The 21,157-nt window shown below is 48.9% G+C and overlaps 10 protein-coding genes across 10 annotated transcripts; 6 read left to right on the plus strand and 4 right to left on the minus strand.

Moving 5' to 3' along the window:
- Positions 1 to 168: 168 nt before the first annotated feature.
- Positions 169 to 1,738, minus strand: N7466_008553 (DUF1776 domain-containing protein; the record flags this gene model as incomplete). Its single annotated transcript, XM_057167942.1, has 4 exons — positions 169 to 1,005; positions 1,064 to 1,227; positions 1,290 to 1,632; positions 1,706 to 1,738. The coding sequence occupies 4 exons, from the start codon at positions 1,736 to 1,738 to the stop codon at positions 169 to 171; spliced, it is 1,377 nt and encodes a 458-aa protein (XP_057018573.1).
- A 1,502-nt stretch (positions 1,739 to 3,240) lies between these two features.
- Positions 3,241 to 4,576, plus strand: N7466_008554 (metalloendopeptidase WSS1; the record flags this gene model as incomplete). Its single annotated transcript, XM_057167943.1, has 2 exons — positions 3,241 to 3,524; positions 3,574 to 4,576. The coding sequence occupies 2 exons, from the start codon at positions 3,241 to 3,243 to the stop codon at positions 4,574 to 4,576; spliced, it is 1,287 nt and encodes a 428-aa protein (XP_057018574.1).
- A 997-nt stretch (positions 4,577 to 5,573) lies between these two features.
- Positions 5,574 to 8,587, minus strand: N7466_008555 (snoRNA-binding rRNA-processing protein DIP2; the record flags this gene model as incomplete). The annotated part of the gene is made up of 3 exons (XM_057167944.1): positions 5,574 to 8,193; positions 8,258 to 8,512; positions 8,571 to 8,587. 3 exons carry the CDS (start codon positions 8,585 to 8,587, stop codon positions 5,574 to 5,576), a joined length of 2,892 nt encoding a protein of 963 aa, XP_057018575.1.
- Positions 8,588 to 8,763: 176 nt separating this feature from the next.
- Positions 8,764 to 10,047, plus strand: N7466_008556 (actin-related protein 2/3 complex subunit 2; the record flags this gene model as incomplete). The annotated part of the gene is made up of 6 exons (XM_057167945.1): positions 8,764 to 8,825; positions 8,921 to 9,449; positions 9,512 to 9,653; positions 9,714 to 9,814; positions 9,866 to 9,914; positions 9,968 to 10,047. The coding sequence occupies 6 exons, from the start codon at positions 8,764 to 8,766 to the stop codon at positions 10,045 to 10,047; spliced, it is 963 nt and encodes a 320-aa protein (XP_057018576.1).
- A 384-nt stretch (positions 10,048 to 10,431) lies between these two features.
- Positions 10,432 to 12,315, plus strand: N7466_008557 (uncharacterized protein; the record flags this gene model as incomplete). Its single annotated transcript, XM_057167946.1, has 3 exons — positions 10,432 to 10,875; positions 10,958 to 11,221; positions 11,272 to 12,315. The coding sequence occupies 3 exons, from the start codon at positions 10,432 to 10,434 to the stop codon at positions 12,313 to 12,315; spliced, it is 1,752 nt and encodes a 583-aa protein (XP_057018577.1).
- Positions 12,316 to 13,643: 1,328 nt separating this feature from the next.
- N7466_008558 (uncharacterized protein) lies at positions 13,644 to 15,004 on the plus strand (the record flags this gene model as incomplete). Its single annotated transcript, XM_057167947.1, has 3 exons — positions 13,644 to 14,131; positions 14,236 to 14,891; positions 14,949 to 15,004. The coding sequence occupies 3 exons, from the start codon at positions 13,644 to 13,646 to the stop codon at positions 15,002 to 15,004; spliced, it is 1,200 nt and encodes a 399-aa protein (XP_057018578.1).
- Positions 15,005 to 16,060: 1,056 nt separating this feature from the next.
- N7466_008559 (rRNA-binding ribosome biosynthesis protein UTP23) lies at positions 16,061 to 17,188 on the plus strand (the record flags this gene model as incomplete). Its single annotated transcript, XM_057167948.1, has 3 exons — positions 16,061 to 16,148; positions 16,204 to 16,293; positions 16,386 to 17,188. The coding sequence occupies 3 exons, from the start codon at positions 16,061 to 16,063 to the stop codon at positions 17,186 to 17,188; spliced, it is 981 nt and encodes a 326-aa protein (XP_057018579.1).
- A 395-nt stretch (positions 17,189 to 17,583) lies between these two features.
- N7466_008560 (COX assembly mitochondrial protein) lies at positions 17,584 to 17,907 on the minus strand (the record flags this gene model as incomplete). Its single annotated transcript, XM_057167949.1, has 1 exon — positions 17,584 to 17,907. The coding sequence occupies one exon, from the start codon at positions 17,905 to 17,907 to the stop codon at positions 17,584 to 17,586; it is 324 nt and encodes a 107-aa protein (XP_057018580.1).
- A 304-nt stretch (positions 17,908 to 18,211) lies between these two features.
- On the plus strand, positions 18,212 to 19,886 carry N7466_008561 (rRNA-processing protein PWP1; the record flags this gene model as incomplete). Its single annotated transcript, XM_057167950.1, has 2 exons — positions 18,212 to 18,474; positions 18,533 to 19,886. The coding sequence occupies 2 exons, from the start codon at positions 18,212 to 18,214 to the stop codon at positions 19,884 to 19,886; spliced, it is 1,617 nt and encodes a 538-aa protein (XP_057018581.1).
- Positions 19,887 to 20,067: 181 nt separating this feature from the next.
- On the minus strand, positions 20,068 to 20,402 carry N7466_008562 (uncharacterized protein; the record flags this gene model as incomplete). Its single annotated transcript, XM_057167951.1, has 2 exons — positions 20,068 to 20,210; positions 20,291 to 20,402. The coding sequence occupies 2 exons, from the start codon at positions 20,400 to 20,402 to the stop codon at positions 20,068 to 20,070; spliced, it is 255 nt and encodes an 84-aa protein (XP_057018582.1).
- Between the last annotated feature and the right edge of the window lie 755 nt (positions 20,403 to 21,157).

A 21,157-nucleotide genomic window follows, 5' to 3' on the forward strand; every position in this document is an offset into this window, starting at 1 on the left:
ATAATGTTAATCAAAAATTAATGCATGCTTTCAAATGTTAAGAGAGAAGATCAAGAAACTATATACAAAGTAGTTCCATAAATTAAGATTTACAATATAAGAAAAAGTGGAGAAGATATTTTGCGACTTTGATAGTCCGCCCCCATACATCCGGCTTTCAGGGTGCACTTAAACCCGCTCCCAGCTGTTTTCGCTGCCACTACTGGGACTATCATTGCCTGTATTGCCACTTTGGTAACCCATCATCAAGGCAACAAGTCCACTCGGGACCCATGCGCCGATTACGCTGTAGGATCGAGCACCCCGGCCAACATAGATGACCGACTTCTTGGATTTCTTTTGCCCAAGGAAGTTCAGGCCTGTCGGCTCCAAGGCATCCATCACGGCGTGATGGAGGTATCGGGCCGAAGAGCCTCGCACAGCACCAGGGCCCGCAGATGCGACCGGTCGCTGCTCAATGCTGGACATGTACTGAGGAGCATATAGGGCCCGCTGCTGGACGCTCCAGGCAAGGACCTCTGTTCCGGTGATTTGGGACTGCGGGTTTCGGTACCCAGGGCCCAGATCGATGTTGCCCAAACGAAGCTCGACGACGTCGACGTTGCCACGCTCTAGGAGTCGGAGCTCTTGTCGAAGAGAGGCGGCGAACGAGGAAACGGCGCTGGTAGCAGTGACCTCTGGACCAGCAAAGGGGGCGGATAGAGAGGAGGAGATGGTCGGGTAAGCGAAGACGATTGTGCTGTTGTTGTTGCGGAGGGTCATGAGGGGAAGGAAGGCTTGCGTAGTGAGGATTGGAGAGAGAACGCGGGTGTTAACAGCGTCTGCCCATGACGAAGGTGGAATGGTTGCGACAGGGCCTGCAGCGTAGTTGGCCGAGGGTACGATGATGAGACCGCTTAGCTGACAGGTATGGGGGAGCATTCCCGGGGACGGGTACTGCGGTTGTGTGATCAGGTTTCGCAGTTCGTGCAACGAAGGATGAATATCCGAAGGGTTCGACGGTGTCTGTAATAAATTATGTTAATTTATGCTCATCTCGACATCTGAAGACTTGAGTACGTACCGTGGTCAAGTCCAACCAAAGCGCCTTAATATCAGCTCGTTTCTCGGACTGGACAATCTGTTCCTCCTCCGCAGATGATACCGTCACATAGACAATGTATCCTCGACGCTCCAAGTCCGCCGCGATCGCTCTAGTCATAGCCTCGTGTGGTGATCCAGCAACAACTGCAATTTTTTATTTTTTTTAGCGCATATCAATACCATGACCAAGAAGCCTATCAACTTACCGACAATCTCTTTGCGGGATCCGTTACCCGCTTTTCTGGCCTTTCTCCGTTTGGAATTCAGCTTCTTGTTTCCATAAAGCAAGACACAGCCTGTGCCGACAAATGCAAGGATAGCCGCGGTCCACGCGCGATTCCGGATCATCCAGTCCTGAACTCGGTCGGTCAGACCGCGGGGAGATGACCGCATCTGAGAGGCGCGCACCGGCGGCCGTACAGAAGAAGGTATCCATGTTTGTTCAGACAGTGTATTTCGAATAGCAGACGCCGCTTGGTCGACTGATCGGTCGATCGAGTCGGCGACCTGCTCAGAGTACCGCCTTACGTCATGGGGTATGGAAGAAAGCTGCGCCAGAAGTCAGTTGTTAGCGCTTGGGCTATTTTCACGCCTGATGGGAGTTTTGGAGGGAATGTCTCACGTAGTCGAAAAAGAACTGATCGTCGCTTGTCATTTTGTCTGAGTTGGTAAAACTTGAATAGAGAAAAGCGCGGATGATAAGATCGTATCGCACTGATAAAACACGCCTCTTATCGGTCACATGAGCTTCCGTAGAAGATGCGGGAACTTGAAGGCACAAAATCAAGGGCAAGGGACCTTAACCACTCCCTTTACTATCAACCGTTCATTTACCGCAGTAAACCTTGGAAATCGGACTATTGCCTTCAATGTTTATTCTATCTGACTAATTTTCAAAAGTCATCTCAATACGAAATACTCAAGGTATATATATTTTGATTCGTTTACCACATATGTGTACCATGTAGTAGTTCAATATTGCAACTGGATCGGCATCCCCTATAATGATCAGATCGCGCAGCTTCCATTTGGATTGATTTTGAGATGGTCCGACTGATGGTACTCGGATCGAGCAAGCACTGTGTTGAGGAAGTGTTGTGTATGCAAGTTGCACGAAGGGCAGATTTCCGGTGCCCAAGGGTGATATGCTATTCAAAATGGCGACCATCCTGATACACCCCACGCACTGGTCTCAATTCTTACCACTCCAGACATCATGTCGCCTGCCCGGTGAGTAATTAAGTCGAGCCTAGATATGTATGATTCCCTCGGTGGCGAGGATAGAGATTCTACTACTATGTAGTAGGTATGGGTTTGACTAGTAGTAAGATAATCCTGCAGCAAACATTTGAATGTGTCAACTGGTAAATATGTACACATACCTTAATAAGGGCCAAGCGCTCAAGTGCTAAGAAATATACAGCATATGTACATATATTGGCTCGTACTTCATTTAAAACCATGAGGACATCTGAAGCAGGGCACTAACATTACATATGCACATGTGCATTGACGATCAATTCAGTTGAGGCTCCGAGCCTTGGAAGCCTCATAGCTCTGCGCAATACTTACTACTGATGCTCATCCTATTATAGTAGACATCTGGATGATGGATTTTGTGATTTTCTGCAATAAAAGTCTCGTTTTACGACATCTGGACTGTGTAGACTTTCCCTGTTCGGCCTAGAGTCTCCTTGCCATGAATATTCATCGCAGTGGAGATTTTTTGACAGATTTTGAAAAAGAAACACTCCCACTACTTGGCTACAAAAACCTCATATTTATGAAGTTCTGGAGTATAGGCTCTGCAGAAAATCGTGTTAGAAAAGAGACAGGCTCAGGCAGCCATCCTTATAATTTTAATTTATGCACGTGACAGTATATTCCCTGTGTGCCTTGTTTGTCAGGCTAGGATTCATGATTATCAACCAGCGATTTGGTCCTAACATGATTCTTTGCGCTCACCACACCCTTGCATTCTTTTCTTGCCAGTCCTCAAAACTCTGGTCTGACTATTGGAAACTTTGGTCCATACTTATCTTGGAGAATGATAACCCAAAAGAGGCCATAGCCTCCTGATACATGCGTCTTCAAACCCTTCTTTACATTACATTCAACATTGAATCACCCCAAGGTTTCGCATAATCAACAGCCACCATGCGGGAACTAGACGCCCTCATCTCAGAGTACAGACATGAGAAAAAACGCCCACGCGAAGCAGAGGCACTTTTTATCCTACGCAAAGTGGCTTCCATGGTCAAACCGATCATGCGCCAGCGCTGCTGGAAAGTGGGTTCTCTTTGCGAGTTTTATCCAAGCCAAAAGAATCTTCTCGGTCTGAATGTGAACGGGGGCCAGAAGATTTGCCTGAGATTACGGTACGCTTCTGATCAGAAGCAATTTCTTCCTCTCGAACAGATCGCAGATACGATGCTGCACGAGTAAGTCAGCTCATCTTGATTACTCAAATTAGTTTGACTAATGACTTAGGCTGTGCCATATTGTCCATGGCCCCCATAATCGTGACTTTCACGCACTGTGGAATCAGCTCCGTGATGAACACGAGGAACTTGTGATCAAAGGATACACAGGAGAGGGCTTCCTCTCCAAAGGCAAACGGCTAGGTGGAGCCAGAATACCCTTGGATGAGGCTCGTCGACAAGCTCGTGCCACCGCAGAGAAGCGGAGACTCCTCGCCAAAAATTCAGGAAAGAGGCTTGGTGGTGCTCCTGTCCTCCGGGGAACAGACATGCGCAAGGTCCGAGCAGATGCCGCCCAGCGTCGCGTCGAGGTATTGAATGGATGCGCATCCGGAACAGACCGAGAAGCTGAGCTCGTGGAGGAAGAATCCAAAAATGGCTTTAGAACGAAGGCAGAAGAGGACGATGCGAATGAAGAAGCTATTCTTCAAGCCTTCATTGAGCTGATCCAAGAGGAGGAAAGGGAAAAATATGGGTCTTCATATGTGCCCCCAAGCCAGGAAAACCCGGCAGGACCTCGAACAGAGCCATCTGCATGCAAACCATCTGCTAGGGATACCGCGAAATCCTTGCTAGCTAAGGCGTCAGCAAATACATCCTCCAGTTCGTCTAGTGCCAACAATAGTTCATACGATGCTGCGTGGACATGCCCGATGTGTACACTGGAGAATCCGTCTAATTTTTTGTGCTGTGATGTGTGTGCTACCGAGCGCCCGACTCCCACCAGTACTCAATTGAACAAGGGACCAACAAGACAGCCATCTGCTCAGAGTATTGGCGCGGAATCGCAAAAGCCAAAAAAACGCGCGCTGCCAGATACCACGGAAGCAAAAATTGATCCAGCCCGTGATACGTTTGCATTCAAGAACCGCACCCGTGCAGTGGACACCTTGTCATCTCTGAGCCGGGAAACCAGCAAACGACCACTGGGATGGGTTTGCTCATGTGGCACCTTTATGGAAACTCAATGGTGGACATGTTCTTTATGTGGATCGATGAAGCCATCATCTTGATTTGCTAAGAACTTCTTGATTTGGTATAGAAAGAAATGTACGAGAACCACGAGCATGAAGTTACGAACACATAATAAACAAAGGCCAAAAAAACCCCCCATTTATACATCTTGCTATCTTGCTAGTAATGACCTCTAGAATTTCCGTCAACTGGCGGACCCGTACGCTAAAGCTACACGTGATAAATGACTAAGCGAAGCTCCACCAGCTAACCCAACAATTTTATTTTCGCGAGCTCCATTCTTCTCTTCTTCCTTCCACACCCCCATCCAACACCCATGCCAGCATGGACAAGGTCCAAAAATGTGTGGATACCTTGTCGATGCTGGATGAACAATGAATGGTACGTTCCATAGCAACATTCTCCCCGACGGACAGCAGGGACGCCACAAACAACCAAGAAAAACGCAAAGCTTGAAACATTTCTTAAATGATGAGAATCTGCATTGAACCGAAATAATTAGGAAGAGCCGGAAGAGGTATGACAATCAGTATACCCAAAGAGGATACGGTTGTTGTCGATGCTTATAATGGTTCGGCTGAAAGAAATGATTCAAGCTTTCGCTTTTTCTTGCTGGCTTGTTGGGGATATTTGGTTTTTCGTGTGATTCATGGCTAACTGTATGACCCCATTAGTATTTCGAATAAAATAATTGTCTCGAGGTGAATTAGGACAAAACGAAGAATAGAAAGGAGTACGGATGGGTTGATGTTTCGTCTGAAAATATACATTTTCAAGTCTGGACGATTTTAAGGATCTTAATCTTAGGATAATTATTATGAATCTTAAACCGAAATATTTCGATGGTGACCTTTACGTATATACGATGCAAGTGATCATTTAAAAGTAGATCTAGTAGTATAATACATCCCTCGATCTTGGCTCTGAACTCCCAAGGATATCCAACTTTTATAGAACAACATTAACAAAACAAACCATATCAAATCAAATCAAGGTCAACGCCCATTGAACATGCTCGTCCAGAACTGGCCCAAATCAAGCCATGCTAACAAATTGCCGCTTCTTGCCCGACCCCTTTTGTGTCTCAGGCTGCTTCCAGGTCTCCTCGTCAATGTAATCGTTGGTGTTCAGTTCACGGATCTGGTTGCCGATGAACTGCAGCGCAGACAGGTTGAAGCCCATCTCGTCCTTTTGGCGGGAAAGGACCCGACGCAGGGCGGAACGAATGCTGTCCAACATGGGACGCATCATCTTGCTAGCCACGATCTGGCGATGGTGGGTCTTGAGCATGAAGAACAAGACACGGCAGGTAAGAGGGACGTTCCACTCGCGCTCAGCCCAGATGTTGAGGAACGTGAAGAGAGCAGGAAGCTTGTTGAAGGGAAGAACCAAGAGGGCATCTTGCAGGGCTGCGGCGGGGACCTTGGAGACGGTTTTCAAGACGTGCTGCTCCGCTGAGATGTTGCCGAAGGCGAGATAAATGGGGTTACGGTTGGGGGGTGAACTGTTCGGGTTGGTCTCGCGCCATTCGCGGACAAGTTCAAGGTCCTCCATGCCCAGGTCAAGAGCTTCCATGATCTTTTCACCAGCCATGAGGGTACCTGTGGTTTGCTTGCTGGCGTCAACTGCCTCGGCTTTCTCACCATCCTCGCCCTCCTCGTCTTGCTCAAGTGAGGCGGTAAGAGTGTTGTCGTAGGCTTCTTCCATCTCTCTCTCGCGCTCTTCCTCCAAAAACAATGGCTCGTCGGTCTCTTTCCAGATGCGAATACTCTTATCGTGACTGGCAGTGACAATGGTATCACCATCACGGCTGATAGCCAATGCCCAGATCTCTCCGTGGTGACCGACCAGTCGCTGGATTTGCTCAAACTTGTCACCATCCCAGTATTTGATAACTTTGTCTTTGCTCGCACTAAAGAAGTTGTGGCCATTTTGTTGCTTATTGCTAGGAACGAATGCAACTGCCATGACGCTGTCATCGTGAGCGTGCAAAGACTTGTGGCAATCACCGAAGTCCAGACCCCACAGACGAACAGTCTTATCGGCTGAGCAAGTGACAATCAACTTGCTGTCAAAGGAAATGTCCATGGACAGAACAGGAAGCTTGTGCCCATACAGGTTCAAGAAAAGTTTAAGGGAGTCAACAAAGAAGACCTTGACAGTGTTGTCCAGCATGGAAACAGCGAGAAGTCGGGCATCCGGGGAGAAACGAAGGCTGAGGATGTCTTCGTTTACCTTCAGGGTTCTGGTGTGCACTAACTTGAGGCGCGCAGTAGTGCGCTTGGTACCTGGAATCTCCTCCTGTACAACCTTGAACTCCCAGAACTTAGCTTGCTTATCAGCACTTCCACTGACCACGGACTTGCCATCCGGGTGCACATGCATCGACCAGACAGGGCCGTCGTGGGCCTTGATGGTGTCCAGCAATGTTGAGGAAGCAATGTCAAAGACCTCCAACTCTCCATTCTTGTTTCCAACCACCACGATCTTGTCACCTGGAAGGAATGCAGAACAGAGCGCATATCCGCACTCCAGGGTACGAAGACAAGTTCCTGTGCGTACGTTCCAGATTTTGAGGCTGCCGTTAGATGCAGAGGCTAGCATACGGTCCTCAGAGCTCAGAGCAATGGAACGAATATCTGTTCGGTGACCAGGAATATCCACGGCGAGGCTTCGGGTGTAGTCAGATTCTTCTTCGTCCTTGTTCTTTTGGTTTGCTGTGACAATGCTGTAAGCTTCCAGCTGGTTATTAGAAGTTGCTGCAAGGATGTTGAGGCTCTTGGATTTATTGGTCATCCAGTCGAATGAACGGATCTTTCCACCCGTGCGAACGATGACATGGGAAACAAAGACTTCTGTGATGGGAGCAGAAGAGACATCTTCAAGCTTCTCCTGTTCAACTTCGGTCTTTTCTTCAGGCTTCTCTTCAGTCTTCTCTTCACCCTCACGCTGGGCCTTCTTCTCCTTTCTCCGCTTGAGCTTGCGGGCCATACTCTTTTGCACTTCTGTCGCGGAACGAATGCGCCAAATTTCGACCGATCTGTCTGAGCCGTGGAAACCAACATAATCCAAACGGGGATGGAATCGAATGCCGATTGTGCGGTCCTTGCCATTTCGGTAGAAGGTTCCTCGGTCGGTCATAATTCTGCGGCCTTCGGCGCTAACCTTCTCTTTCGAGATCTCAATCATAGCAGTTTCGTCGATTGACCACACCTTCAGCTCTCCGTCGTTTCCTGCGGTGATGCATCCACCTTGGTCCGGTGAAAGGCCCAAGCTCCAACATTCGCCATTTGTCTGCGCAACATGAGTCTCGATGCAGTGCTGTGATCCCAGATCCCAGATCTTGACGAGTGCATCCTTGCCGGTTGTCAACAAGAAGCCCGGGTGTTCACTGAGCCCGGAGGCATTAAGTAGCTCGGAAGAAGGGAAAAGGAAGTGGAGGGAGGTGATCTGGTCGGTGTGTCCGCGAAGTCTGAATAAACCGGTTTCGGTAATCAAGTCCCAGACGATGATGTCGGTGTCCTTGGAGCCACTGGCGAGGCGTACACCAGCGTTGTCGAAGGCCATGTGGGTCACGGCAGATTTGTGGCCATTGAAAGAGATAATGACAGTGCGGGTGCGCGAATCCCAGATGCGAATGCTGCCATCCTCGTAGCTATAAAATAGGAGAGCAAATGTTAGCGACCGAGGTCCGTTCATGACAGCAGGAAGAGCCTTACCCGACTGCGAAGATATCTTCATCCGTCTTGCTTTGAGTGACTACGGTCACAGATGCCTTGCACGCCGAATCGCGCCACCGGCCCAATAGTTCACCCTTCTTCACATCCCAGCAAAGAACCTCTTCACTGGCACCTACGACCGCTCGACCAGCGCCTGTCTGGCGGGCGGCGCCTGGGAGCTGCTCATCCTTGGCCCAGATCGCATTGGACGACGCCGAGGCGACGAGTCCAAATGTGCTCGAGTGCTCGAATTTGCTGAGAAATTTAATGTTAGTCCGTTAGGTATCCAATAGCAATCGTAATTGGCACCTACAAGTAAGATTTCACCATCGTGGGGTGGATGGGAAAATTTTTGGAGAATCGTAGACTCTTGCTATCGATAGCACAAAAATTAATACGGGCGGCGAGAGCGACCTATCCGGCTCCCCCACCGCCCGGTAATGACGATCGCGGGTTGCCATCCTCTCAACCTGCCATCTTGTTGACACACGTTATCTTTGCCTGTCATGTTGCTCTTGGATTACCAGAATGTTTTGATTCAATCGCTCCTTACGGAGCGGTTCTCTGGGTACAATGCCCCCTTCTCCCTCCCCACTTATTCCCCTCCCGGCTGCGTTGTTGTATACACTCCCGCCAGGCCCCAGCTAACCCCGTTGCCCGCAGTGCCCCCCCAGCCTCCATTGACCAAGTGGCCTCTGACTTTGACGGAGTGACATTCCACGTTTCAACCCCCGAGTCCAAAACCAAGATCCTTCTCTCAATCAATGTCAAATGCTTCAAAGAGCTTGTCCAGTATGGCGCCCAGGAGGTACTTGAGCGGGAATACGGCCCCTACATTGTGTCTCCCGAGCCCGGTTATGATTTCTCCGTCCAAGTTGATCTTGAGAATTTGCCTGCTGAGCAGGAGGCCCGGGATGAGTTGGTCATGAAGCTCGCCCTGTTGAAGCGCAATGCCATGGCAGCCCCATTTGAGAGAGCATTTGATGAGTTCAACAAGCTTGCGGAGGAAGCTTCACGATACACTTCAGAGTCAGCACCACAGGGTATAAAGGAGGGTGGAGAGGTGATGGCCATTCATTACCGGGAAGAGGAGGCCATTTACATTAAAGCCAGCTTTGACCGGGTGACTGTCATCTTTAGCACCGTGTTTCGGGAGGAGACAGACCGCATCTTTGGCAAGGTCTTTTTGCAGGTTTGTTTGATCTTGGACAGTAGTTAACTTTTTCTTCTGGTGCTGATGGGAATGTTTCTTAGGAATTTGTGGATGCCAGACGTCGTGTGGTGACCCTGCAGAATGCCCCTCAAGTACTCTTCCGCAATGATGCCCCATTGGAGCTACAGGGTGTGCCTGGCCTGCTCACTGCAGGCGAAGGTGAAATCAGCTACGTTACTTTTGGTAAGAACCCACTGTTTTTGATTTTGGACCGTATTCGGGGTTATTGACGTATGCATATAGTTCTGTTTCCCCGGCACTTAACTCCCCAGCGCCGCTATGACAACATCTCCCACATCCAGACCTTCCGTGATTATTTCCACTACCACATTAAGGCTTCGAAGGTATTTTACTATCCTATAAACTACTTAAAAATTAATAAACTGACATGACAGGCGTACATCCACACCCGTATGCGCAAGCGCACAGCCGACTTCCTTCAAGGTACGTGCATCTTTAAAGCACACTCATTATACTTGTTACTAACTTAAAAACAGTTCTCAACCGGGCCAGACCAGAGAATGAAGAACGTGAGCGCAAGACGGCCAGTGGACGGACATTCCGAGTGCAAAGTTAAATTGTGGCTTCATGTTGATATCCATCCGGAGGCGAGCGTTTTACGAACCAGCAAAGCACTTCTTATTTTATACTTATCTCATTCTTTTCCAGTATAGCATGAACCTAGTATTGTTACTAGTCCTAATCGCGTACCTTCCTGTCTGTATACAATCTTGGGTACTAAGCCTTTTCGGGCCATGTGTGCATCTTAGCGATTAGCCCTAATTCGGAAACCGCCAACCCTCCCTCCCTGCTTCACGAGGCTCAAAGGTCATCGGAGAAGTTAGAAAAACAAATGTCAAGGACTCAATCTTTATCCCGTGACTTTTCCAATCTTAATCTCCTCAATCAAATAATGTCCCCTTAAGTTTGAAAGGCATCTTTAGGAGCCTGGAGTTTCATAATGCTTCACCGGACCAAGGAGCACTTATCGAACTTCTCTTTCTTCAAGCTCCTCCGCAAAGACGCGTCTTCTCAACCCCGCATCTCCAAATCCACTAGCGAAGAACACAATTCTGAGTCTGTACTAAGCTCAGATACCTGGGTTGACGCGTTTGAGGATCAGCCATTCAAAGAATTTCCCACCTACTTCGACAACCCCCCAAACTTCCACCCCCCTGTTGAAGTTGATGCAGCTGAAAATCAACGCGAAGAAGGATATCAAAGATACCCAAACAACCCTCCACCTCTGCAGCAGCCTGTTAAAGTTGTTGCAGCTGAAAATCAACGCGAAAAAGGATTTGAAAGATACCCAAACAACCCTCCGCCCCTTCAACTGCCCGTTGAAGAATATCTAGCCAACATGGATTTTGATGAGCATCTTGATAGTGATTCGGATTTCCCATCGGTAAGTTAATTGCCCTTCCTTCTCATACTTCATTAAGTATGGGAAATAAGGCATACGTCTAATGACCTAATGGTTGGAACAGGTATCGTCGGCGAAACATCAGTCGAGTCCCTACAGCCTCAATGGCGGCGAATGGGTGACCAATCTACGTTCGACCTCAATCTCGCCACCTTCGAGCTATGGAAAGCCCCAGGAGCCCCAGGCACCCAAGGTGATGAGGTTGGCCCTGAATGACATGACCGAGGAACAAATCGCTAGCCACTTCCCTCGTGTACTCAAAATTTTCTGCCGGATCTATGCTGTTGCCAAGCTTATGCAGGTTGCATTTCTAGGTTATGGAATTGAGGTACGTGGTTTCAAAATCCATCTTGACTTACAGACCGATGACCTTAATAGCTTGACTCATCTGAGACGGGATTGCTTTACTGGATCCATCAAGCTGAGACCAATGTCCGGGCGGATTCCCTTTTTGAACTGCTCCCAATTGTCGAACATCTCTTCTATGCACTTTACGCTCGCGTTCAATTCGAGATGTCGTGTGTCGAACTGTGTTGGTTGTTTAGATTTGCAGCCCGTCCAGGCAATCGCCGGTTCTACATGCCTGTCCCTCATCACATGTATCGTCTCTTCCATTTTTTCAGGGAGATCCTGAGCGACCCAGAAATCTGCGGTGGGCATGACAATGGCATCATCTGTCATTTTATGGAACGATATGTGTCGCTCGTCATCGAGAAAGAGAACAGCAAGGGACCGTTTGTTGCTGATGATATACTGGGATACCGCCAGTTCGCTTACAGCCTCACTCGCAACCAAGGTTCTAAGTACTGTAGGAAATGGGACAGCCTAATTCCCATCTTTCCTGACTTTCCAGCTGAGATCCTGGTTGTGCTTTCCGAGAAATACCTCACCGTTACCCCCAAGCGTGTGCCAGAAGTTGATATTCGCTCAGAATGTCTTCCATTCGCCAACCTGGAACTCATGGATCCAGTTAAGCGCGAGAGAGAAATCATCCTCGACAACCATCTTGCCACCGTGGCCAAATTGGAGGGCAAATGCATCGGAGACTGTCGACGCGAGGATCAGGATTGCAATTTGTTGCACAAGATAAAGCAATTCAAGTGCATCTGCCGTTCACGCTGCTCCTGTGCTCGTCTGTGCACCCATAATGTGGAGAATCCCTGCCCCTGTGCTGAACGACAGTTGCGTATGCAGCTAGCCATTAACCGTAATGGTACTGGCCGGTATGACTTTGCGACGCGTGTTAGCACAATTGCTATGGCTGGGTTCCAAGGCCTTGCGGTTATGAGGACAAATGTCCATGATGATCTCGTGGTCGCTGAAATCGCCGGAATCCTTGGCGTGATTAAAACGGAGATCCAAAAGCAGCGGGCTGCTGATATGAACAGCCGGCCGGGTGTGAATGATCAATGGGCATTTTAAGGCATTTATCTCGGAGTTGAGCATGTCTGCGGGTATGGAAAGGGAAAGTGGCACATGGGACATCTCATTTACCGACTAACACAGCGTATTCTGTTATCTACTAGTAGTACTGTGGGCGGCCCTCTTCTTTTCTTTTTTTGTTTGATTATTGCTTACTGAGTCCTGGAGGGAAGGAGTTTTTTTCAGCTTCAATGTTTGCTATGATCCGGTCTAGGGAAAGATAATATCATTATTCAATCAAAGACTTGTATTCGTAACTTACCATGCCTAGAGAAGTATGTAGTAGTAGACTTGTACATATAGTCGTGCTACCATCAAAGCACCGACATACTAGCCAACATAGTAAACACGGTCCCCTTTCCGTGTCCGAGTCGGTGTACCTCCTGCCCCGTTAAAAGTCCGTGAGGCGGGTCTAATAGCCAGTAATGATCGACCAGCTAAGCCTCATCGTCAATGCCCCACGATCGGCCCCCATAATACCTATTAGGAACCCTTTGTCATGACCAAAATGGTTCTTAGTTGTGCTCCTGTGTACAGAGTAGATTCACGAATCCTGGTAGTCCGTATACGGTCGAAGGATAAGTGACTCCATAGAGACCCACTTTAGTTGCTGCACAGATATCTGGGATCCTCATAGGAATGTGACAGAAGCATAGATAGGGCAAGGTATGAGTCAAGATAAGGAACCTCTTGTCATCGAAAAAGTCCATGTCCGAAAGACATAATGTTTTCCGACGGTAAAAGCCGGGGGGTATTGAACGGAGTATATGAAGCTTTGAAATTTGAACGGTTTTTTTTTGTGTCTAGAACGCCGAGGCTCCTCTGTATAGCGGGTCGACCATTTTTCGGTGGTTTTGGCGATCATTGGATCTAGAAGGGGGCACATCTTCAGATCTATTGGAAAAGAGAGGTAATAGTGTTGAGCTATGAATCTATTCTAGTCAGAATTACCCCAGAGATGCATGTTCAATCCAATTCAACAAAAAAGGAGGGTTAGGGGGCCGTGTTGCATTTTTCCTCATATGACACGCCCTACCACGTAGAGCAGAGCACAGTTTCCCGGTCGGCGCAACAGTCCACTCAACGTTCGCGATTGTATGCGAGCTTCACCGGTGAATACCGGCCTTGCAAAACAACATTCTCTAAGAAAAATCTCTTCTCTTTGTTTACTCATTCATTCAATTTACTTCATTTCTTCGCCAAAATATCACCTCACCAGGACATGACTACATCCTGAAAAAAAAAGAAAAGAAAACCCTTCTCCCTTGCAAAACCCTCCCCCAATCTGACTGGGCCTCGAACATAATAACTGCGAACCAAGTCAAGGCATGGTGACCACGGCAAAGGTTCCACAGTCACTCTCGTCTATATTATCGTCAATAACATCCTCAATATCACTGCCATCATGGTGGACCTCCACTAGGTCAAATGTCAGCCCGGGCCGACTAAAGCTAGAGACGCGGGTGCCGGCGCGGCCATACCACGCGGCTGTGTGGCCCTCATATGGCACCACCACCCCCGTCCCTAGTCACCAACAGAGCCTCGCCTATTCCCCATTCAGATTCGAGACCGGTTACGCCTTACGTGCCAAACGCCCTTCCCGCCCATTTCCCCCACCGTTCCTGTCTCCGCCGTCTTCATCCTTTTCCGATCCTTTAACTACCCACTCCCTGAACCAGGATAAGAGATTATCCGTCAAGGGTGAGCTGATCCGTGGCTTGAATAACGGGGACGATGCGGTTATCGTTGCCGAGAACTTTCTCGGCGTGGATGACGGAGTAGGCGCTTGGGCGACGAGACCCTGTGGCCATGCAGCGTGAGTTTCCTCCCCTTCTTCCTGACTGCCGTCTACCTTTCCCGACCTATCTCAACGCAATAGAAAACCAACAGAAAACTAACAACACACCCCCATCCAAACAGTCTTTGGTCTAGGCTTCTACTGCATTTCTGGTCTCTCGAGATCGAACGCAGTCTCACCCCAACTGCTCTCCCCGACCCCGTGGGATACCTCCAATCAGCCTTTGAGGAAACCATCCGCGCAACCAGTACCCCAAATGAATGGCTCGGAACCACCACATCTGCCACAGCACTCCTTCATTGGACGAAGGGTAACGATGGCAAGAAACAACCCCTCCTCTACGTGACGAATCTGGGCGATTGCAAGATTCTCGTCATTAGACCCAGCGAGGAGAGACTTGTCTTCAGCACAACAGAGCAATGGCACTGGTTCGACTGCCCAATGCAACTGGGCACCAACAGCATCGATACACCTCGTAAGGACGCCGTGATGACAAAGGTCCCCTTACAAGAAGATGACATCGTGCTGGCCGTGTCGGACGGCGTCATGGACAACCTGTGGGAACATGAGGTTGTGACAAACATCCTGGACAGTCTCAAGAAATGGGACCAGGGGTCTCAAGATACGACCGAGCTGGCCTCGTCGGATCTATCGAATGATCGCATGGTTTACGTGGCGAGGGAGCTGATGAATGCTGCTCTGGTCATTGCTCAGGATCCATTTGCGGAGAGCCCATATATGGAGAAGGCCATTGACGAAGGCCTTGCCATCGAAGGAGGTACGTTTGTCTGCTGTTTATTTTTTACCAGAATGAATCAATACTAACATCTCGCAGGAAAAATGGACGATATTTCCGTCGTGGTTGGTTCTTGCCAGAAACGCACTGGGTGATGAGTATCAAACCCACCCAGCTTAAGAACAATCCATCCTTTATGCGACCAGACTCGCACTGAAAGTCTACAAAGGAGCACTGGCCATCGTGAATAGACCATGAACCATTTCATCGATGAAGAATCCGGTCTCTCTGCCATCACTCCCGATTCAACCCACATTCTATACGTCGAATGTGGAGGGGGGTTTTCGGCTTCAATCAACCATGCCCCCTGCACTCGATATACGAGCAGGGCGAGGCATCTTTATGTGTCCACGAAATTCTCATGCTGAGAGACATGACCGGTCGTCTCTACAAACAGATACACAATAGCCTTTTCCTCGGGAAACTCCAAACGAGAAATGACGGAGGTCTTGAGTTGGTGAACAAATTAATCTAAGATACAAACTAATAGAAGTCCCTTCCGTGCTTATTCCTCGCCTTCACTGCTCGGGTCCCTGCGTAAAATTTTGCGACATCCAGATTTCTCCAGTTCGTAGTTGAGAAGCAATGTATACAAGTAAAAACTAGTAGGCAATAAGTAGTGAGTATTGATAATTCTCGAGTACTGCGTAGGTACTATCCATCTCAAGAACTTAGTCCCCGGTAACAGAGCTGAAATACAGGTACTTCCATCGCGAGCTAGGAAATAAGTGTCACCCAGATCACGAATTGTGCCTTCTGTTGATTTTGCTCTTCAACGAGCATAGAAGATTCTCGCGAGCGTTGCATGAACTTTGGGTAGTTCTGGGCTAGAGAGTGGAAATTGGATGAGTCCTCTCAATGGGAGTACGCTAGCTACTAGAAGTCTAGAACTATACTAGTGTCTGGAAAAACAGTACTAACTACTAACTACTCCATAATCCATAATTGAAAATTCACGTGGCTTCCTATTAGTTATTGGAGTCAACTGGTCAGATATAAAAAGTCACGTGTAGATCTAATCGTGTCATGCTCTTTGCTTGCCACATCACCGCCTCACCCGCCGCCCGGCAAAATAAGAAAAAAGTTTCGTTCGCGCATCACTGCAACGAAATCTCCGTAACTACAACAATCATTATCCTCAACCATTCACAATGAGGGCCAAACGCTCCAAGAAGTACCGCAAGCTCATGCACCAGTATGAGACAACATTTGGCTTCCGTGAGCCCTATCAGGTGCTCGGTATGTCACCTTTAAAGCTGTCATCCGAACTCGAATACTAATTCATCTTCTATAGTCGACTCAAACTTCTTGCACGCTGTCGACCAATTTAAGATGGATCTGCTCCCGGCTCTAGAGCGGACTCTCCAGGGCACACCTAAGCCACGTCAGTAACCACACTCCAGCGAAGCATACCACAATGGCAAATATATAAATTGTGGCACTTCTTCACAACCGGATAAACTAACCAGCTACCAGTCCTCACAAAATGTTCTCTCGCAGCTATTATGGCTAAGCAACCGATCAACCCCAGAACCAACACACCTTACCGTCCTATGCATCTCCCCCCACCAACAATTCTACCCCTCCGCCACTGCACTCACAACGCGGAGCACAGCCCTATTGACGAGGTAGAATGTCTACTTTCTCTCCTCTCGCCTAATGCCGAAGTCAAGAAGAACAAAGAGCATTATATTCTTGCAACAGCTGAACCACCATCAGCTAAGAAGAGCGATAAGGCGGACAATCCGGCACAGCGCAAGCGCAAGACCGAAGAGGAGCGTGAAGAAGAGCGCGCAATGCGTCGCTCTAAAGCTTTGCGCTTCGGTGCGCGTGCCATTCCAGGTGTGCCTATCATCTACGTCAAGCGTTCGGTCATGGTCCTTGAGCCGCTGAGTACACGTACGGAGGCTGTGCGCGATGGCTACGAGATGGGCAAGTTCCGGGCTGGTTTGGATGACCCAGAGCTTGGTGCCAAGAGGAAGCACGACGGAGAAGGCGAAGATGGTGGAGAGAAGAAGAAAATTCCTGGGATGAAGAAAGCCAAGGGACCCAACCCGATGAGTGTGAAGAAATCAAAGAAGAGAGTCGAGGGAAATGCCGGTGGTGCAAAGAAGGATCAGGTGGAGCCAGAAGTGGCCGAGGCCGAGGCTGAGGCTGAGGCCGAGGGTGAATTCAATATTCCCACTAAGACTAAGCGGAGACGCCGCCACCATAAGAGCGCTGACGCTGGTGACGCTGGCGACGCTCAGATGGCTGAGGCTGGTGAAGCAGACGCATAAATTTGCGACAGCTCCTGGTTGGAATTGCATGATTTTTATTGTCCACGGCATGGCGTTCGGAAGGGGATACTCAGTTTTAAAAAGTCCAATGATCCAACTGTATATGGAAAATTAAAAGCTTGAGATATAAGCTCACCATTTGTTTCAATCCATTCCTAAGTACTGGGTTCCTAGGCCACCATACGATAATGTCTCCTTTGCAACCAGCATTCCATCTTAATCGAGTCTCCATATCCAGGGCTTCCCTGCTATATACTATACACATAAGTTCACCAGTATCATACAACCTCAATTTTTCACCGAGAAGAGAGTATCATCCCATCCAAAGAAGCAATCGACATAACTCCAAACACCAAAAATGACCGCAGCGCATCATAAAACGAGCTAAACGCTACTCATTGCTTCGCGCCATCCGTAGAAGCACTAGAAGTAGCAGCAGCAGGGGTCTGCACGGCACTCGCATCCAGCGCGCGCTCCTTGGCCCAAATATCCTCGATCTTCTGTCGCTTGCCGCGCGCGACTTCGCGGTTCTGCTTGGCCCGGTCGGCGCGCTCAGCGCCAAGACAGCGGTTCACTTCACGCTTAATATCATTGCAGTTTCCGAGGGCTTTGTAAATGAAGCCGCGAGCATGGCATTCGTCGAGGGCTGTCATGATTTCCTCGCAGTCTAGATAGGCTCTTGTTAGTTTGCGGACATGGTCGGATGAGGGCTCAAGCATGAGTCTTTGGGTCGTACGTACTGACGTTGTATGAGGTGTGGAGGTGAGAATGCATAATGGCGGTTAATTTCTAGTTCAAGGACTCAGGAATTGAGAGAATGGAGGACGTCTTTTTGAATCGTATGATGTCCAATACTCTTAATCGTTTGGTCCATGGAACAAATCGCAAAACCGCGGGCGGTGAATAGATCGGCCATTTTATGCCGGGCGGAAGAACCCCTCAGCACACCGATAAAAAAAATATCGCCGATAAAAAAAAAACCCGGACTTATCTTTGGAGATTGCTGTGATTACGTTCCTCACAATGTCGTCCATGATCACTACCACAACTTGGGTGAAGCGCGGTGTCGCTGCCCAGTTCCCCACCAAGTATGAAATTGACGAGGATGAAATGAACCGGATATCCAAGCTTGCTCGTATGCAGCTTGAGGATGCCAAGGACGATATGAGCGCCGCGCAGGGCGAGGATACCGCTATGGATGAGGATAAGAAGGAGGAGGATGTCATGAAGGATGACGCAGAGGAAGAGAAGGAGACCTCCAAAGAAGGCACTGAGTTGAAGACTGAGTATGTTTACATCCTTGTGTATGCTGCACTTTTCGACTTAAGCTAACTGGTGTTTTAGGGATGATGATGTTCTTAAGGAGTTCGATCTCGACCACTACGATAGCGAGGAAGTCGACGAGGATGGAGAGAAAGTCACCATGTTCGGCAACGTCCAATCCCTGGCTTACCACCAGCCCAACGAGTCCGACCCGTACCTTGTCATGCCCGAAGATGAGGACGATGAGGACCGCGAGGAGCTCCAAATTATGCCCACAGACAACCTCCTCTTGGCCGGAAAGGTCGAGGATGAAGTTGCCCACTTGGAGGTCTATGTCTATGAGGATTCCGCCGACAACCTCTACGTGCACCACGATATCATGCTTCCCGGCATTCCCCTGTGCCTGGAATGGCTCGACATGCCCGTTGGCAAGAACGCCGAGGGACGGACACAAGGTAACTTTGTTGCCGTTGGAACCATGGAGCCGGATATCGAGATCTGGGATCTGGATGTCGTGGACTCCATGTACCCTGACGCCATTCTCGGCCAAGGCGGCCGTGACGGCGAGCGCAAGAAGAGCAAGAAGAAGGCAAAGGCCAACGACGAATACCACATTGACTCGATCCTGGCTCTGGCAGCCAACCGTCAGCACCGCAATCTGCTCGCTTCCGCCTCAGCTGATCGCACCGTCAAGCTCTGGGATCTTAACACCACCAAGTGCGTCAAGTCTTACTCGCACCACACCGACAAGGTCTGCTCGCTGGACTGGCACCCTACAGAGTCCACCATCCTGCTGAGCGGTAGTTACGACCGCACCGTTGTCGCCGCCGATATGCGTGCACCGGATGCCAAGGCCCGCTGGGGCGTCGACTCGGACGTCGAGGCCGTCCGCTGGGACCCCCACGACCCCAACTTCTTCTATGTCACCACCGACGGTGGACAGGTATACCGCTACGACGTCCGCAATGTCCCCGCCACCCCGGCCGAGTCCAAGCCCGTCTGGACCCTGCAGGCTCACGACTCCTCCGTTTCCTCCTTCGACATCAACCGCACTATCCCCGGTTTCCTGGTGACCGGCTCCACAGACAAGCAAGTCAAGCTGTGGAACGTCGAGAACGACAAGCCCAGCATGGTTGTCTCCCGCAAGCTGGACGTCGGCAAGGTCTTCTCTACTTCCTTCGCTCCTGACTCCATGGTTAGCTTCCGTCTCGCTGTGGCCGGTAGCAAGGGTAACGTCCAGATCTGGGATGCCTCCACCAACGGTGCCGTCCGCCGTGCGTTTGTTTCCCGTCTGCCCGATTTCGAGGGTGAAGTAAAGGAGCGTATGGTCGGTGTGAATGCTGATGATGGTGAGGATTCCGAGGATGACGGTGATGCTGGCGTTGAGGCCGAGGCTCCCGGTCCTGATGGATGGGAGTCTATGGATGAGGATTAAATGATTTCGTCTGAGGAAGACTGATACCCGTGGAGTCCTGCTTTGATGTATACAAAAAATAGATTTTCTTACGTTTGCGATCACGCATGTTACTTGATGACCTTCGGTGGCTCTAGCCAACGCCAAAATGAATATATTTCACACCTCAAATTTCAATGTTCAGAGTATTTCCAATTAATAATTACTCTTCAAACCCAACACCTGGACCATGGCTATTCTTCAAAGCATGATCATAATGTCTCGCCGCGTTGAAATCAGCTCTATCCCTCTCATCCTGGCTCAGATGTTGACGTTCATCATGATGGTGTCCATGGGCGTGCTTGTCTGATGGATATTGTTAAGTTATTAGCGAAAACATAAACATTGAATATAGCATCTGGAAAAGTTCTTTGAATGCTGCTTACCGGCTTGGACATTCAAGGGCTGTTGAGTATGTTCTCCGTGCTCGGTAGGCTTGTTTTTTTCGTGGTGGTGGATGTGGAGGGCATCCTCGGCTTTGTGCAAGACACCGGACATTGTGATGGTATTTATAGGATGGGATTAAATTATTGAGCTTGGAAGTACTGATTGAGACTCGAGAGTTTTTGAGGATGTGATTCATACATTCAAATTGGTGCCGAGCTCGACGAGAGAAATTATATACCACCAAGAGATACATTCACTCAAGTACCTATGACGTAGAATGGCCTGATGTTTCAATATAGGGAAATGCCTCAATATGTCTCTAAGACTTACGTAGATGAGCGATCGGCCAAATGCATTCAAGTGTCAATATTTACTACGTACTTGCTTGGAGAGAAGTTCTGGGTGATATCATACGAGTGGAGCCACAGGTAAATCCGGTTGTCCGTTGAGATCAGATTCCGGGGGATAAATCATAGCCGTAGCAGCCGGGATGCCGGTTAAGAACCGAAGTGCAGGATGAAACGTCATTCGATGTGCAATCTCTCTTGAGAGGAATTTTGGAATACATTTTTTATTACTCAATGAATTGAAATTGAAATTCATTTGGAAAGATCAAACTTGGTTGAAAATCGATGAGCATCTAACTATGTTAATTTAAGGTCTTGTTTACTAGGCCAACTAGACTAATGGCCTGGATGATCTACTAGACTCCGCTGCCGTACTCATATGAGTTCTAGACCACGACCCATCGGATGTCCTATATACGTGCACCTTTCAAGGACACGTTTCATTGCATGCGGATGTGGAGTTTCTCCTTGCATTTCCCCCCTAATTTGCAATAATAAGCACACTGGGCTTTTACATGG

This window comes from Penicillium verhagenii, assembly GCF_028828195.1.
Source record: "Penicillium verhagenii strain IBT 33310 chromosome Unknown utg000008l_segment0_segment0, whole genome shotgun sequence".
In the NCBI taxonomy this organism is placed as follows: domain Eukaryota; kingdom Fungi; phylum Ascomycota; class Eurotiomycetes; order Eurotiales; family Aspergillaceae; genus Penicillium; species Penicillium verhagenii.